Source organism: Opisthocomus hoazin, chromosome 1 (genome assembly GCF_030867145.1).
Source record: "Opisthocomus hoazin isolate bOpiHoa1 chromosome 1, bOpiHoa1.hap1, whole genome shotgun sequence".
Taxonomy (NCBI): domain Eukaryota; kingdom Metazoa; phylum Chordata; class Aves; order Opisthocomiformes; family Opisthocomidae; genus Opisthocomus; species Opisthocomus hoazin.
Window position 1 is genome coordinate 65,823,238 of NC_134414.1, and position 16,365 is coordinate 65,839,602.

The 16,365-nt window shown below is 42.4% G+C and overlaps 1 protein-coding gene across 2 annotated transcripts; it reads left to right on the forward strand.

Moving 5' to 3' along the window:
• Positions 1 to 1,944: 1,944 nt before the first annotated feature.
• Positions 1,945 to 16,160, forward strand: BIVM (basic, immunoglobulin-like variable motif containing). 2 transcript variants are annotated; one of them, XM_075424456.1, is made up of 11 exons: positions 1,945 to 2,020; positions 2,846 to 3,450; positions 4,887 to 5,013; positions 5,907 to 6,002; positions 6,096 to 6,200; positions 8,020 to 8,114; positions 9,414 to 9,546; positions 10,728 to 10,799; positions 11,608 to 11,691; positions 13,641 to 13,737; positions 14,659 to 16,160. In XM_075424456.1, exons 2-11 carry the CDS (start codon positions 2,961 to 2,963, stop codon positions 14,947 to 14,949), a joined length of 1,590 nt encoding a protein of 529 aa, XP_075280571.1. In that variant the 5' UTR covers positions 1,945 to 2,020; positions 2,846 to 2,960; the 3' UTR covers positions 14,950 to 16,160. The 2 variants fall into 2 exon arrangements, with proteins under 2 accessions (XP_075280571.1, XP_075280580.1); XM_075424465.1 differs by lacking the exon at positions 10,728 to 10,799.
• Positions 16,161 to 16,365: the final 205 nt, after the last annotated feature.

The window sequence follows — 16,365 nt, forward strand, 5'->3', positions numbered from 1 at the left end:
GACTCTGAAAAGCGCTGCAACTTCTGCACAGAAGAGCAAATGCGTAAAGCAAGCGTGAAATGCTGACGCTATTCCCAAGCACATACGTACACACACATACCCTAATGCTTTTCTTTGTCATTTAGCTACGGAAACATTACCAAAATTAAGGCTTCCTTGTGTGAGAACTTTAATCCCAAATGATGCTTTCAATTTTGCTCTTTATTGCTTTTCTCTTGTTAAGGCAAACAACACAGAAAATTGAACCTCGTCACAAGGAGTCATGAATTTCAAAGAGATTTTCTATTTTGCGTTTTGAACTACCGCAAATACGTTTATAGAAAAGCACACCAAAAAAATCACTTGCTTTGAGAAAACTGTGAGCTGAGAAAGGACCACTAGGGTCGATGAGCATGGTGTTTTCCAACCAGCAGCCTCATTACAAAATGCCTTAAAAAATTGTCAAGGTCCACCTCTTAAAGACACAGTTTTTGATCCCTGCTGTTCTCATTGGCATGATTTCCCATGACATTCAGCAGCTAGAAGACTTGCAACTTCCAGTCTAAACATTCATGCAGGCCCTATTTTCTATCCATGACCCTCCAGCTGCTCTCCCTTCCCCATCTCTACTCTCTTGACGTATTTTACAGGCTGCAACCACGCTCCTTCTCAGCTTACGTTTCGCTGTACGAGACAAGCCAGCCTCCTTTAGCGGAAGAGAACTTTAAAGATTTTTTTTTTTATTTAAAAAGAAATCTCAAATAGCTACAGAATTTACAGAACGTCCTTCCTCTTCCTGCCCAGGGGCACTGGCACGTTAACAAAAGCACAGCAGCGGCGAAGCAACGGTGACAGACTTCTGCCCTCCCGCCGTTCTCCCCTCCAGCTTCTCTTCCCCCCCCACCAGCGCAGCTCGGGGAATCCTCGTGCAGATCTGGCACCGTTTGTCAGCACCCAAACAAGCTGCGAAATAAATCACGCGACCTAATTTTAGTCCCGGCTGGCAAAGCCAACGTCGCTGCTATCCTAATGCCTGTAATCTGGCTCAGACAAAAAATGCCTTTTTTTTTTTATTTAATCACTTCAAGGGCTGTTGGCCGACGAAGCCTCACCAGGCTTCCAGCTGGCAAAGGTGTGAGGGACGCTCTCCACGACGCGAGTCCGGGATGAAGCCACGCCGAGTCCTGAACCCCACCTAGGTCGTGCCTTCCTCGGGCCCAGGGCGCAGCGAACCGGGCTGTGCCTGCCATCGCCGGGGGACTGCTGCAGCTTCGCCCCGCCCGGCCACCGAACGGCAACCGCGCAGCGCTGGACGTCTGGGGAGAGAAGACCCGGTTCTCCTCTCCGTTATTCGCAGCAGCTCCCGCGGAAACTTCCTCTGGGAGCCGGGGCCCCGAGGGCTGAGGGCACTGCGGTCACCACGGGCACGGAACCCCCTGCCAGCAGGGCACAACCCGGCCACCTTTCTCTGCTTAGGTTTTTGTTGTACATTTTGTAACTGCTTTGTTGTAAGAGTAACCCTTCAGTATTACAGATCCGAATATTTAAATGCCTCCCGCGCCACGTTCGTGTCGTGTCGGAAACACGCGGGCTGCGGCGGGGACGAGAGGGGACACGCTGCCAGCGGCTCCGGACGCCGCCACCTCACGCAGCGCTCCGCGCCCTCACGCCTCTCCCCGCGGCACGGCTGCTCCGGGCGGGCTCACCGCGCCCGGGGAAACCGGAGCAGCCCGCTGCGGTGAGGGCCGGGGTGCCCCCGGGCCCGCCGAGGCGGGGGTCCCGGCGGCTCCGGAGCCGGGCTGCCTCACCCAGCACCCACAACGCCGCGGACGACCGCGGGGGAAAGGGGAAATGGCGCCGCGGGTCCCCCCGGCCGGCGGCGGGAGTTGGTGCCGGCCGGCGGCGGCGGGGGGCGGTGGGGGCGCAGGTGAGCCCGCGGCGCGGCGCCCTGCCCCCCGCGCGCGCCGCGTCTGCTTCCGGCGCGCCTGCGCCCCCGCTCCGCCGCGGCCGGGGGAGGCGACGCGGGCGGGAGGGCGCGCAGGTACCGGGCCGGGAGCGCGGGCCGCGCGGGGGAGCAGCCGCCCCTCCCTCCCTCCCCGGCTGCGGGAGGGCGCGGGCCCACACCGCCCCCCCCTTGGGCTCCGCTGCCGCCGAGCCGCGGCCCTTCCCCCCAGCGCGGGGCTGTTCATTCTGGAACCGTCCGCCGGTGCCCCCGGGCAGCCTTCCGAGGCGCGGGCGGCGGTGCGCAGCTGCTGGGAGCGCAGTCCGGCGCTGTGCTGTCTCGCGTCTGGGCGGGCCGGAGGCGCGTAAGCGCGGCAGGGCCCGTAGCAGCGTCCGAAGGAGCGGTGGCACTGGGGCGGGGGTGGGGAGCCCGCGGTCGGCGGCGCGGTGGCGGCCCCTGGCATGCCCGTAAGCCCTAGCTTCGCTCGCAGCGACAGCGTGCGGGAGGCTTCACAGCTGAGCGGCCTGAAGTTGCTGTCTCTCCGATTAATTAATCTACATTTGTGTTCCACGTATGCAGGGTATGGTGGCTATAAAGAAATAGAAGTGATCAACCGCAACCGTGTAAATATCAGAAGGGGTTTTTTTTTTGTTGTTGTGGTTGTTTTTTATACTCCTGTACTGGTTTACAAGTGTGATTACTCGTGATGTCCTCATCTTGGTATCACTGTGGTGTATGCTGTTGGCACCTCGCGAATGATAAAAAGTGCTGTTTGTGGAATTCTGAAGGCGCTCAGGAATTGCGTGTGGTATACTGTGTATCTTGAAGGGTATTTCAGCTTGTATTGGATCTGAGTTCAAAGGTAATCGCCGTGTATTTTTGTGTCTATTGAGACACATGTACTGACTTCTCGTCTTCTTTCAGGTACCTCATCGATACTTTGCAGAAGCAATGGAAGCAATGATGCAAACTCTATTGTAGTTAAAGCATAAAGGAAAAAACTGTTCTTAACTGTACCATACTCTTTCAGTATCGTTCAATGCCTAACATTTCAGAAGATGAAAAGGAGAATGGTGCTGGAAATAACGGAAACACTGAAAACAAACCTGGGAAAGAATCCCTGGAATCTTCTCTTCACGATCCCGTGAAGCCATACTGCATTTCAGACGCCTCTGCTGCGTCCTTGGCATCTAGGGGAGATGGGCATTACCCATGGGGATGTCCTGTGACTCATACACGGGAGAAGTTTTATACCATCTGCTCAGACTATGCTTTTTTAAACAGAGTAACGTCTATTTGTAAAAGCCCAAGAGCTTCAGTTAGTGCCTGTCTGTCAGGCAGTGCTGCTTTAAACATTGGAAATAACACACCTAGCTTACTAGGCATTCAAACTGGTGCTTCAGAGATAATCTACAGTGAAGATGCGAACTTGGGAGGCTTGCCTGGCGACCTGGAAAAGCTCCCACTGGCGTGGGAAATCGACAAATCGGAGTTCAATGGTGTGACCACAAACCTGAAGAACAAAGCAGGTGAGGAGGTGGAGATTTGATGTTGTGACAGGGAAAGGCGTCATGTTCACATCTTGTTGGTGGAGGGTGGTGGTCAGCACAGGTAATCTCTTGATGAGGTGCTATGCGTCATTTCAAACAGCTTGTTCATTGGGAAAGGAGAGAGTAAGGTAGGAGTAGTGAGAGTCAAGTGTAGCTGCCTGTGGAAGTGGCTCTGAAACAAGGCTGGCTTCTACTTAACTGGTTTGTTTTTGTTTTTTTTTTTTTGGAGGGGAGGTTCCTTCTTGGGTTTTTAGGGTGTGTTTTTCTTTCTTTCAGTAGGACTTGGTGCATTGTGCAGTGATTACTTTTACCTGTTGAGCAGAGGTTTGTCACTTGTAGAAATGTTTAAAGGTACTTCAGAGAGATATTTTGAAATTAAAGACGTGGTTTATTTATGACAAGAAGTAAGTTAAATCATGATAGTTATCTAGGAAAGCTGGTGGCTTCTGTAACAAAATTGTATATATTTTGATTTGCTGTATGTGTACAGTGTTAGGGAGCCCAGTTCTTTAAAACTGGCTTCTTTACTGCCTCCTGTGTTCTTTCTTTGCCTAGTCGCCGGCTGGCAACTGTGAATCGTGGACTTGCTACACGCTTGGTTTTCTTTGTCCCGTGATCCCTCTGTTTATGGAGAGCGGGCTGTAGATTTTTTTTGCCTAATGGGTTGGCTAGCCAGTCAGATTGCTGTTTTGTCTACTAGTGTGAAACTGGTTCAGTAAAACTTAAATACGTTTAGCAAATTGCCGTTGCCTTTTCACATGTGCATGTATTGTCTTTTAAAAATAAGAAACAAATTATTATATCTTACAGGGTAGTAAGTTTTGCTAAAATATTAAGTGGTATATTTCATTTGGATATGATGGAATAGGACAGAAGTGTTCCTGCTCTAGCATGTGGCTCAACTCTTTCATTTTCTGCTGTCTCAGTGGCTTACAAAAAGGAAAAGACTTTGGGGGTGTATACTATTCCCACGGGATTTGCCTGTAAGCTTTCATCAGAAAGTGTAGCTGGTTACAGAACTTGGCTGTGATAAACAAGTGTTTTGTTATATTTCTCTGTACATTTAATGTCAGGAGATGGGACATTTGTGTTGGTCTCGGAGTCTATTTCTGGGATGTCTGATTTAATGCATTAGAATAATCAGATTGACTGCGCTCTCTAAACAGTCAGGCAGGTCATTGTTAATTCTGTTCAGAAAAACAGGATGTGTTTATGGAAGTAATGGCGGCTTTACAAACCTGTTGAAAACCTTGATCATGCATCTGAGCTTTTTCCTTCAGTTAATGTTTAGTCCCAGTTTGCACTTACTGACACAACCAGCGTCTCTGTTTGGGGTGCATGCTGTTATTAAAAATATTTAAGAGGAAAAATATAAAAGGTAAACTTTTTTTTTTTTTCTGAAATCTGTTTTGCAGGTAACATGAAGAAACAAGTGACAAAGAAAAAATCCTTAGACAAAAAAAGCAGACAATACAGGGAGTGTCCTCAGCGTTCGGCTCTCGAAGATGTGAAGGAGAGGAAAGTGTTGGACCTCCGGAGATGGTAGTATTTATGAGTTGTGTTTAAGATTATCCCCATATAGTTTGTTGGTAAACACTGTTGCTGGTTATCTTATTTCAAACTTCTTAATAATGCTTAATGCTTTTGTTTTTTTTTTTGGCAGAAATAGGGATATGCTAAGCATACATACACTAAATCTCCTACTTTCTACGAGAAGGAAAGAATGACAGCTTTCTTCCCATCTCTTGAAATTCTAAAAACATTTTTGTTTCTAAACATTTTTTTCTTTCAATAAGGAAACAATTATTTACGTGGGGATTCACTGCTAAACAAATGCAAGTTCATTAGCATGGTCAGGCAAAAAGTAACCTTAAATGTACTACTGATGTGTCTTACTCTTGATTTTTCTTTTTGGCTGGGAAATACTTGATCAGAATCTGTCAGTTCTATACAACCTATATCATATAAATATAGTTCACTAAATTCACTTTGTTTAATGAATTCTTCTGGTTCTTAACTGTGTATCTGTGACCTCAGGAAGCTAGAATTGGCTTAGGAAGTCTGTGACCTGGAATGACATTCATTAGTAAATTGGTAGAGATGCAATTTAATAGAATTCCATGTGTTAGAAGAGACTGGATGAAACTGTATGTTGTATTAGTACAGAATAACTTTTTCCTGCAGAAGTCCCATGGGGCTGTTAGAAGTTTGACTCATTTGTGTGAAATAGGGTAGTAGTGTCTGACAAACTTAAAGAAATTGATTAACATATTTACTCCATTTCTTTTTTTTTTTTTTAAAGAATGCACTCTTTTTTTAATACATGCAAAGTAAAAACATTGAATATAACATGGCACACAGAAAAGCAGTTCAGGTTGCTCCTGTAACTAAATCTGTAATGCTTACTGATGTGTTTGGGTTTTTGTTTGGTTTAGGTATTGTGTTAGCCGACCTCAGTACAAGACTTCCTGTGGAATTTCATCCTTAGTGTCCTGCTGGAATTTCTTATATAGTACACTAGGAGCTGGAAGGTGAGTCGCAAATGATCGCTTTGCCTCTGGACAGTCTAAAATACATTGCTAATGACTTTATTAAACAATACTTTCTTCCTCCCCCCCGCCCAGTTTACCACCTATTACTCAAGAAGAAGCTTTGCATATACTGGGCTTTCAGCCCCCATTTGAGGAGATTAGATTTGGTCCCTTCACTGGAAATACAACTTTAATGAGGTAGGTTTGGTTCTTCTGATGCAACTGAATTGTTAATACATGAAAGTAGTAGTTCATTTATTTAAAGAAAAAAAAGTGACTGACACAAGTTAGTCTTCTTAAGTTTTAGAATAATGAAGCATACCTGGGTACTCTGACAGTGCTCAAAGAGACTTTTCAAACAGTTTTTTGCACTGGCCATCTTGTATAGTGTGATGTTGCTGCACAGATCAGGTGAACATGAAATTCTGTTTGATTTTTGGTTCAGTTTATTTAATTTTGTGTGATACTCTAATGAATCCAGTCTCCTGGTTAGGAAATTTTTTCTTTACCCTCATTTTCCTGCTTTTGAAAATGCGTGTTAAATGCTTGTTGGTGTCGCTGAAACAGCCTGAAAAGGCAATTGATATACTAGTAGCTTTACGTAAAATTTAATTAAAGAATGGAAAATGAGACAGTGAGTGCTGCACCCTTGCTGCAATGGAGCTGTTCAGGAGAAGAGAAAAAAAAAAAAAGAAAAGATAGGACTTGAGTTGTAGAACACTTGGGCTTTCAAATTCTGTTTCAGTTCTGCTCTGCTGTTTCCTGATCTTGATTACTTGGGTCTAAAATCTTGGTGGGTTTTTTTTTTTTATTTGTTTGTTTTATTAAACTGATAAGGAATTTTAGGATTAAACAGGGCCAGGGGCATTTGTTTGGGTATTGAACATCTTGACAGGGCTTTGGTGGGTTACCCATTCAGTGAGATTTAAAAATTTTGCAGAGTTCTTGCCTGTTTAATGAGTTGCATTTGGTCTGGGTAGTGTTTTTTTGGAGGTGGAATATGTGATTTGGCACAGAATGTAGGTGCTGGATTTGAAAACGTGTCAGCAGTCTGTTCTTTAATGTAACATACCGACTAGATCATTGGAGAGTGTCATGAAAACTTCCTCCTCTGCCTTAGGAGACTTGGATCTGGATTTTGTATCTCGTTAGGAGTATGTCAGGGTGTAGCAACCCTTACAGACCAAACTGATAAAATATTCTCTATTTATGTCAACAGTCTATACCGCCAAAAGTTAAACCTGGAATTCTTCCTTTTCCCCTGTGAGTGCCTAAGTGCTGCAGAAAAGTTATCCTTCTCAGTTTTTTTTTCCTGCCCCGTCAAATTATTTCTAAGTACTTGGCAGACTGGAAAACAGGAGGGCGGAGAGCCAGCTGCATCATAGCTTTGTGATTGAGGTATTATCTTCGGAGGTGTGAATTTGGATCTTCTAATGCGGAAAAGTAAATATCTGAGACAGAATCTTCTTGGCAGACCTGTCCTCACTTAGTGCTGCTGTGAGGAGTTGCAATATGGGACGCCTGTAATACTTGGGCATTGTGAAGCTCATGTGATGAAAGCCCAACAAGATGTGCAGAAAGTCTCACTTGAAGGGTCTTGCCTTCTGGTGTCTTAGAAGATTCCCTTCGTGCAGCTTACAAATCACAATTGAAGCTTGGCATTTCAGAATTTGAGTGTCTTTCTAAAGGCTGAGTAACTTGAAGTTGGAGGTGGCTGGACTGAACACAAAGGGACCAGCATTTCAAATCTAGCCCTTTGGTTATTACGGATCTGTGTTGGGTCTGAAAAAGCTAAATAAAGAAAAAGGCTTTTGAGTATTTATTTATCTCTCTAGGATATGTTTTGTTTGCGTTATGGTACCCTGGTCATCTACAATCTGTATACTAGTGTGGTAGGTACTTAGTAGCACACTGAGGGTTTTTTTTCTGAACTGTCAAGCAGTGGAAAAGTGGGAGAAAAGAAAACTGCATTTTAATAACTCTTTAGATACTACAATCTTTAAGCTTATTGTTTCAGATGGTTCAGGCAAATAAATGATCACTTCCGTATCAAGGGATGCTCATATGTTCTGTATAAACCTCATGGGAAGAACAAGACAGCTGGAGAAACTGGTACGTAGCTAATCCTAAAGCATTGAACTTACAGTATATAAACTGGAAAATCATGCAGTGTGCAGCATTTGACAGGACAGATTCTGCAAGCAGTGCTTATATTTTGACATAAGCTCTCAAATAGCTCCAAGTTGCTGATTTTTCCAGTTTTGCTTTTTCTCTTTTTTTCTAAAACTTTCACTTGTACTTTTATTTTGATAAAATATATTCTGTGCTATATATTCTGCTGTCAGAACTGGAATTTTAAGGTATCCAGGAGGGCACTGCATTTCCAGTTGTATGTTGTCCTGAAGATGTGTTTGCTGTAATACGCTGGGGTAGCAGCATGGTTTTTATTTTGGTGTTTTAGAAGTCTGTGTTGTATAAAAGTTTAGAACATAGAGCACAAAAGTATTAATGTCTTTGAGAAATGTTTTCTACTTTTAAAAATTAAATTTTAATGTTGGTGAACTCATCCGTTCTCCCTGACTTTAGCTAACATCTGTCTTTAAAAGTTAGGTGATTTTTCTCAATTAGTTTATGAAGCTGCATTTTTATGTGTAGTTTTAAGTGTGCTACCTAAAGAAAAATTACACTTTTATTTTATTAGCCTCTGTTATAGGCTGGGTAACTATCTTCTAACTGGAAGGTTCTTTAGAAAGGTAAAACCACGCAGAAAAGTTTTGGGGGAGATTATTAACGTGGGAATCCCCTTCTTGTTCATGGTATCCCATTTGAGAATTCTTTCATGTTCATGGTATCCCATTTGAGAATTCTTTCATGTTTGAGTGCCTTTTCTAGTCTTTTCCTGAAACTGAGCACTACAGTCACATTACAAAATATTGTATGCCCACGTGCGGGAGGTGTTCCTGAGACTAGGAAGCTGCAAGGAGCTCATGGTACAAAAAGGCCTGAAAGCTTTCAGGGGCTTCAGCAGTATCACTGACGTGTGCTACGTCTGACTTGGGGCAGTGGGACTGCACTGTGTTGCAGTGTGTTTCTTAGGTGGAGAGATACTTTTCGTTCGTTTGTTTTTTTCAGAACAAGTAGTTTTTTAATATGATTTTGGTCTATATACAATGCAGACTTCATATTGCATTTCCCTAGTACAGACTGTGGCAGATGATTTTTTTTTTTGTACCAGACAGGAAATTAAATACTAAGAAGTTTGAAATCAAAACTGTATTTTGTGCATGCCTGTCAGGTCATGTCCTCTAATTTGAAAAGCAGTCTGACTGTGTTATCGAATAGGTCTTTGTTGCTGAATATGTTGCGCAGGTTCCAAAGCGCTCTGGCCTGTAACCTGATCTTTCTTTGTAGCTGCAGGGGCCCTTGCAAAGCTGACACGTGGACTGAAGGATGAATCAATGGCCTACATCTACCATTGCCAAAACCATTATTTTTGCCCAATTGGATTTGAAGCAACCCCAGTAAAAGCTAGCAAAGCATACAGGTAAGATACTGTGTTTATGCTTGTTTTAGTGGATGAAACATACAGCAAAATGTATTGCAAGTTGATACCATTTTTCTCCCTAAATAACATGCGCATAAAAAGACAATCTGTGGCCAAACTACCAGATACCCATAGTGGGGAGCTCTAAACAATGAAAAGAGTAGGTTCACTGGTGTAAGGAGAGCTTCAGTCTTAAGCGCTTCACTTACCAAGCAGTCTACCTTTGGCTGTGTTGAAGACGTAGAGTCACATCAAGGAGTAGAGAATGCTAGCTCTGCTTTCAGAGTTCAAAAAGGTAATTGTGTGGAGGTGATAAAGTGTAATCATTGGAATCTAATTTGTTCCCACTATGAGACTGTGACCATGGGGTTAATAAGAGCTTTTAGTATATGAACAAAAGAATACAGAAGTTTTTTTACTAAGACTGCATTCACTGACATGCCATGTGGGGGGCGAGAGTTTGGAGAATATGGCCCAAACAGATGTCCAACACATCAGTCTGCTTAAATTTACCAAAAGGTTAATGGCTTGCTTACCTGATCAGTTACTAAGAATCTGCACTGGAAGAGCAAAGTGAAAAAAATTTGTTTACTAGACCAAAAATGCAGTTTGAGAAATAATGCGGTCCAGTGTGTGGAAACTTAAAATGTCTTATATCTAGTTATCTGGTATGAATTTATATTGTTTAGGAGTGGCTGAGAGCAAAAATTTCAATACTTTACCCATGGTTGAAATGGATTCTCAGTTGCTAGTGATACTATTTTGAAGTCAATATTAGAATTTCTTCCTAAAACCAGATCTTTTCTAACAATGTAACATGAAGTAATGAGTTCAAAGAGCTTTTATAGCCTTAATTTAGGCTGGAGGTCACACCGGAAAAGCATCGTGTTCTCTTCATATCTTCTTGTATGTTATCGGGAAAAATTAGGTTCCAGAACCACTGTCAATAGGTTCTGGTTCTTGTTTACCTTTTTTTTCTGGTTTTTTTTTTTTTGTTTGTTTGGTTTTTTTTTTGTTTTTTTTTTTTTGTAGTAGTGTGGTTACAACGGAAGGATTTTCTTTAAAAATCAAGCTAAGAAATGTTTAGGTTCCAAAAGAAATGGGTAGGTAGTAGGCAGGTTTCTAGGCTGAGCTTAGGAGGCAGTTCTTAGGTCACCCACAGACTTCCTGTATGATCTTAGGTTGCTGGATTTGGACTCGGGAGACCTGGGTTCAGTTCCCAGTTCAACCACAGACTTCCAGTGTGACTTTAGGTAAGTCAATTAATCTATCCTGTGTCTTGGTTTCCCATCTGTACAATGATGGTATACGTTGTGCTGTCTAATTCCCTAGGCAGAAAAATCTGAGGTTTTGTTACAGTTGAAACTGAAGTAGTTTTTCACAGGATAATTCCACACAGGAAGTCCCAGAACAATCCTCTGCATCTCTTCGGTCTGCCCTGATGTCAGTCACAAATTTTCCATGACAAGGTTACTGCAGGCTTTGAGTTTCTTGAAAGATGCTCACAAACTTGAATGAATATTGGTTGAGGGTTTTGTTTGTTAATGTGTGGTATTGAATCCTTCGGAGGAAGGGGTTGAAGTTACCATTTGTTTTCGTACAGGTTACCCTACAGCTGTTAGTAACAACTCTCAGGTGGGTACTAACTCAAAAAATAGTGGAAGGGGCGCTTTTGTGACTCTCTCAGGCATCACAGATAGGGAGGAAAGCATTTGTTCCACTTCCGTGTGGCTTTCCACGGCTTATTTCCATTGTTATGTGTATATTTGTGTTTGGATCTTACACTAGACTGCCCTTCATCCGGGTAACACTGTTTTTTAGGAAGATCTGTCTTTTTTCCAAATAATAAGCAATAGCTTCTATCTTACTTCCAGGCCTTGTGAAATAAAAAAGTAGGTAGTTGCAAACATGATATATAGTGCAGGAGCTGTTTATTAGTTTGGCTGAGGAAACAATTTTAACTGTTAGAAGATCCTGAAAAGAACAACAGAATGTTAATCTCTCTTTTTCTTTTTAGTATGCACAATAAATCTTACTAGGATTGTATCTTCTATTGAACAGAGGTCGTGTCTTGCAGCAAGAAGTAGAATATTGGATCTTAATTGGAGAGCCGAGCAGGAAACATCCAACAATACACTGCAAAAGGTATGTTACTTGGTAAGAATTTAAAACAATGTGTTTTCTTTCAAAACAGGTTGTATTTGTCTGCTAAGGGTCCCCAAGCAACTTTACAGGTTTTTTTGAATGAATATACTATAGTTCTAAGTGAGAAACAGGTGTTCTAAGTGAGAAACTTGATGTTTTGACTTCAAGGCTGGCTCTGCAATTTTTTATCTCATGGCAGGACACGTGTGGGCTGCTGAAAGCCAAAGCCTGTTTCTCCTGTGTGAGTGTGATGCAGCCCATGTTAGTCAGGCAGAAAAGACTCCTCGGCTCTCTGTGATCGTGCCAGTTGTGACTTGCAGGCTGCACGAACTGCGGCGGAGTTTCTGCTGCAGTTGAGGACATATACAGGCTGTGTCCGGGGTGTGCACAGGCTGTTACCCTGCTGCTGGGATCTCCTAGCTCGGGTGCAGGTACACCTTGTGCTCTGCTGGGTTGTTAGATTATCTGTGCATTAAAACAATACGTCTGTGAGGAGGTCTGGCGTATATGGAGCTGGTGTCTGAACTAGCCGTACAGACTCGGAGAGCTAGAGGGCACTGTGTAGAAGTTTCATCGTTGAGTTGTATTTGTGAATACAATAGAACAGCTTTCTCAGCTTTACTTAACATACTAGTTCATAATGCTTAATATTAATTTCTGAAGTGAGACACCAGAGCAAAAGAGTAATATTTCTCAAGAAACCAACTCTGTGGCCAAAATGGAAGTTTTAGCAAATAGCTTCTCTGCCACCTGCCGAGTTAATTATTGAGTGATTTTTCGTGATACATTAGAAAACAAGCATTGAAAAGAAAACAATACTAATAAAAATCACACAACTTCTTTGCTTCCTCTTTTTTATTCTCTAATTATTTTGAAAAATTGTTTCAAAGTGCTTATCTGATGGTTTCATAGCCAGACAGATCTAACCTACTACCTAAACCCCGGATACCATTTTGTTTTGTCAGTGATGTGACTATGTCAATAACTGTAAATAGCTGGATATTTTGGACTAATGAGATTAAGTGCAACAAAATAAAAATCACATTATGCACGTGGTTGCTATGCTGAGGAATGGCGTACTATACATCTCACTGACAGAATTTTGTCCTGTCATATGTAAGCTACAAATGGCACAGGAAGAGGTTTCTGAATATAGAATACAAACTTTTGTAATACTATTTTTGGTTGTGGAGATGTTATTCCTCCTGCTGCAGTCCCAGTGAGAGCTAGCAGAAAATTCTGTGCTTAAGGTAGGAGGGCAAAGGCTGGGGTAGAACTGGATTTTCTGAACTTGGAGGGTGGTGTTAGAGAGGAGCAGGTAATTAGACATTGACAGAAATGAAAAGGTGATGTGTAGGCTTCAAGAGGTCTGGACTATGGGTGTATTTGTTTCAGTTGGGCTAGAAGGACCTCTGAAACTCCGAAGAGTTGAGTCAATGGGCAATGATTGAAGTGATAGTTTATGACAGATGGGAATTAAATAAAATGGAGGAGTGAGTTACGGTGAGAACTGTCTGGTAAAAACAGACTTAGTGGGCAAAAAACCCAAGGCTCTTAACAAAATAATATAAAAGGGTAAGAGAGGATTAAATAAAGTAAAATCTAATGTTTCTCTTTGCCTGAACTGCACTTTGCTTCTTCCTTTCACAAACTGGTGAATTGGTAAGGGTAAGCAGCGCAACTAGTGCCTCGTGGTGCTCTTGCTCATTTTGGAAGGTGTTTACCAAGAGCAGGAATAATCACTGAATGCTTTGATTAAAAGTGATGCTTTTGTGTCTAGCTTGATGTCTCGAATGCTGAGGCTTTTATATCTTTACACGTTTGTTTGTCTTGAAATCACTGGTAAGACTATTTAGCTGCAGATCTGTATTCGCATGCGTGTGTACATGAGTCTTCGTGATGCTGAGTTTCATAAATGTCAGCTGAGTAATAATAATCTTATTCTGTAGGTGGGCAGATATTGTCACTGACCTAAACACCCAAAATCCAGAATATCTAGATATTCGACACCTAGAGAGAGGATTGCAGCATCGAAAAACAAAGAAGGTAAGGTAAACTTGCTAACATGGGAGGAGATTCATGGAAGATTTTTCGCAAACTTACTCATGCTTTGGCAGTGTAAGATAACTTCACTAAAATAAATATCTTATGAAATGTTGCTGCAGGCAAAAGTCAAACGCGGGTACTTACATAGCAGAGTCATTTATATTTACTTGCAGGACAAGATACGATACAGCAGTAGCTCGGCATATGCTAGGATGAAGCAGGATACTTGCATTTACAATGTATTTGGTCACAATATTTAACCTTGTTGGCTTAAAATAAATGTGGCTGCAGCAAGTGTAGAGATACTCTACAGACATCACAGACAGATCCTTTTGGTGCAGGACCTTCTAGCAACGTGTAAGCGGGACAGAAAGTGCAATTGAGTAGCATCAAACATAGAAGAATGCACGTGTGTCTCTCCTGTGCGGGCACTGTTAATACATATAGGTTTCTTTCCTACAGACAGGGCTATATCTCGTGGGTGGGGGATGTGTTTCTGATTGGCAGATTGAAGGTCTGTGAGAAATAATAGGCTGAAGAGAGGATTTGAAGTGTGGAGACCCTATGGAAGACCATGTCAGCAAGATGCAAAGGCACCAGAACAGATAATTTGTGTGAAAGTGGCTGGAAAGTTAAAAAGACTAGTGGAAGAGAAGTTATACTAGCCCAGGAGAGATAAAAAGGATAACTCAAGAAGATGAGAAAGAAGGCAGTAATTGAATCTGGGAAACAATCAAAATGATTGAACCAGGTTGTTGGTGGATATGGTTTTGTAGGTTTTTTTGTGTGTTGTTGGTTTTTTTTTGTTTGTTTGTTTGTTTTTTTTAATTGTTACCTGCCAAGATGTCCATTTGAAATATCTATGTGTGTAAGAAATGCACCTGTGTGCATTTAACAAAGAACCTTTTTTACTTTGATTAGGTTGGAGGAAATCTTCATTGCATCATTGCCTTTCAGAGACTTACTTGGCAAAGATTTGGTCCTTGGAATTTTCCGTTTGGAAACGTTAGACAGGATAAACAATCCCAAACACAAGGACAAGGAATTTCCAAGTCTGAGAGTGAAGACAATATCTCTAAGAAACAACATGGACGACTGGGTCGATCTTTCAGTGCTGGCTTTCATCAGGAATCTATGTGGAAGAAATCTGATCTTCGTGAGAGGAGGAACAGTGGGTATCAGAGTTACAATGATTATGATGGAAATGATTAAAATTAACTTGAGGTAATAGAGTCAATATATAAAAGTTAGTTTTAATCAAGACATATTAGGGATCTATTAGTCCTAGAATACATATGAATAGAAATTATGGTATAAGATACAGCTTCATAATTATTAAATAAATATGATGATATGGTTGCAATGGATGAGATCTGATGTATAAACTGACAGATAAGCACAGATTATTGTAATATTGCAATCAAAAGTAAATATGACAGCTGAATCAATCATTTCTTTTGAAATAATTGTACTATGTCCTTACATGTGAAAACAAAAGAGCAGGCTGAAATTAGTCAATGTCACAAACAGACTTCACTGAATATATTTGGTATTCCAAAGCATGAAAATTTATGATATGACTTTATAAAAAAGGGTTATTCTGCAAACGGTGTAAGGATAACAGTAAACATTGCCTTCCTTTTTAACACTCTGTTTTATTCAGGCTGCCCATACCCAGCGAAAAGGAGAAGAATCGCATAGGTTAGAAAACCTTGTCAGATTTACAGCGTGAATGTACATTCTCCATTTAGTTCCCGGTAGATTTCTGTCAGTCAGATAATCATACTTTGTTGAGCAGGTCTCAGTTTCTTTTCCCTTAGCTGGGTGCCTGTTTTGGACTGAGAGGAATCGCCTGTGGCAGGGAAAGTTCGAGGCCGGGACCGTCTTTACTGCTTCTGCTGGGTGGGTACAGTGGCTGAATTCTTGTCCGGGAGCCCCTGGAGAGCACGGACTCATGAAATTCAGCATTGAAAAAGCTGCATTTACCATTAGCCAAGTGAGCTAGCTGGAGGCCGCGTTCTGTTGGCAGTTCTTTTCCTCGTTCAGTCTTAAAACCTCTGCCGTTTTTCTGCTGCTCTTTCCATGTTGTATGAAGGGGATGCAAGTGCGGGAAACTGCTGGCAGCCCTGATGATATACCTCTCGGACAGCAAACAGTTCAAGCTTTTTCTGGTGTCTGTGTGCGGTCTTTTTGCATCCTGTCCTCGTCCCCCCCCCAGTTTGACATGTATCCAGTTGTTTGTCCAGACACATCTCGGCAGTTGTGAACTTCTGTGTACAAATGTTTATACCTCCTCAAGGATTCATTTTTCTGACATAAAAAGATTTGTCATGGAATGCAGGGGTTTTGTAGGCTGCTGCTTTTGTTAACCAAAAATGGGAGACTTTTAGACTTTTGTTCATTCAATAAAATTTTGGTTTGTATTTTGTTGCTTGGCTTTCATTTGCCTGGGGAAGGGTGACCCTACGTTCAGTGAAGGTTTATGGAAAAGTAGGTAAGCGGAGGACGGGGATCGCAGCCTCTGCGTAGCAAAGCGATGCTGGAGGTGGGATCTCCTTGCTGATAACCCTGTGCAGCCGCTGTGACTTCATTTCCCAAAGCCTGCGGGCTTTCCTTTATCCTTAAGCA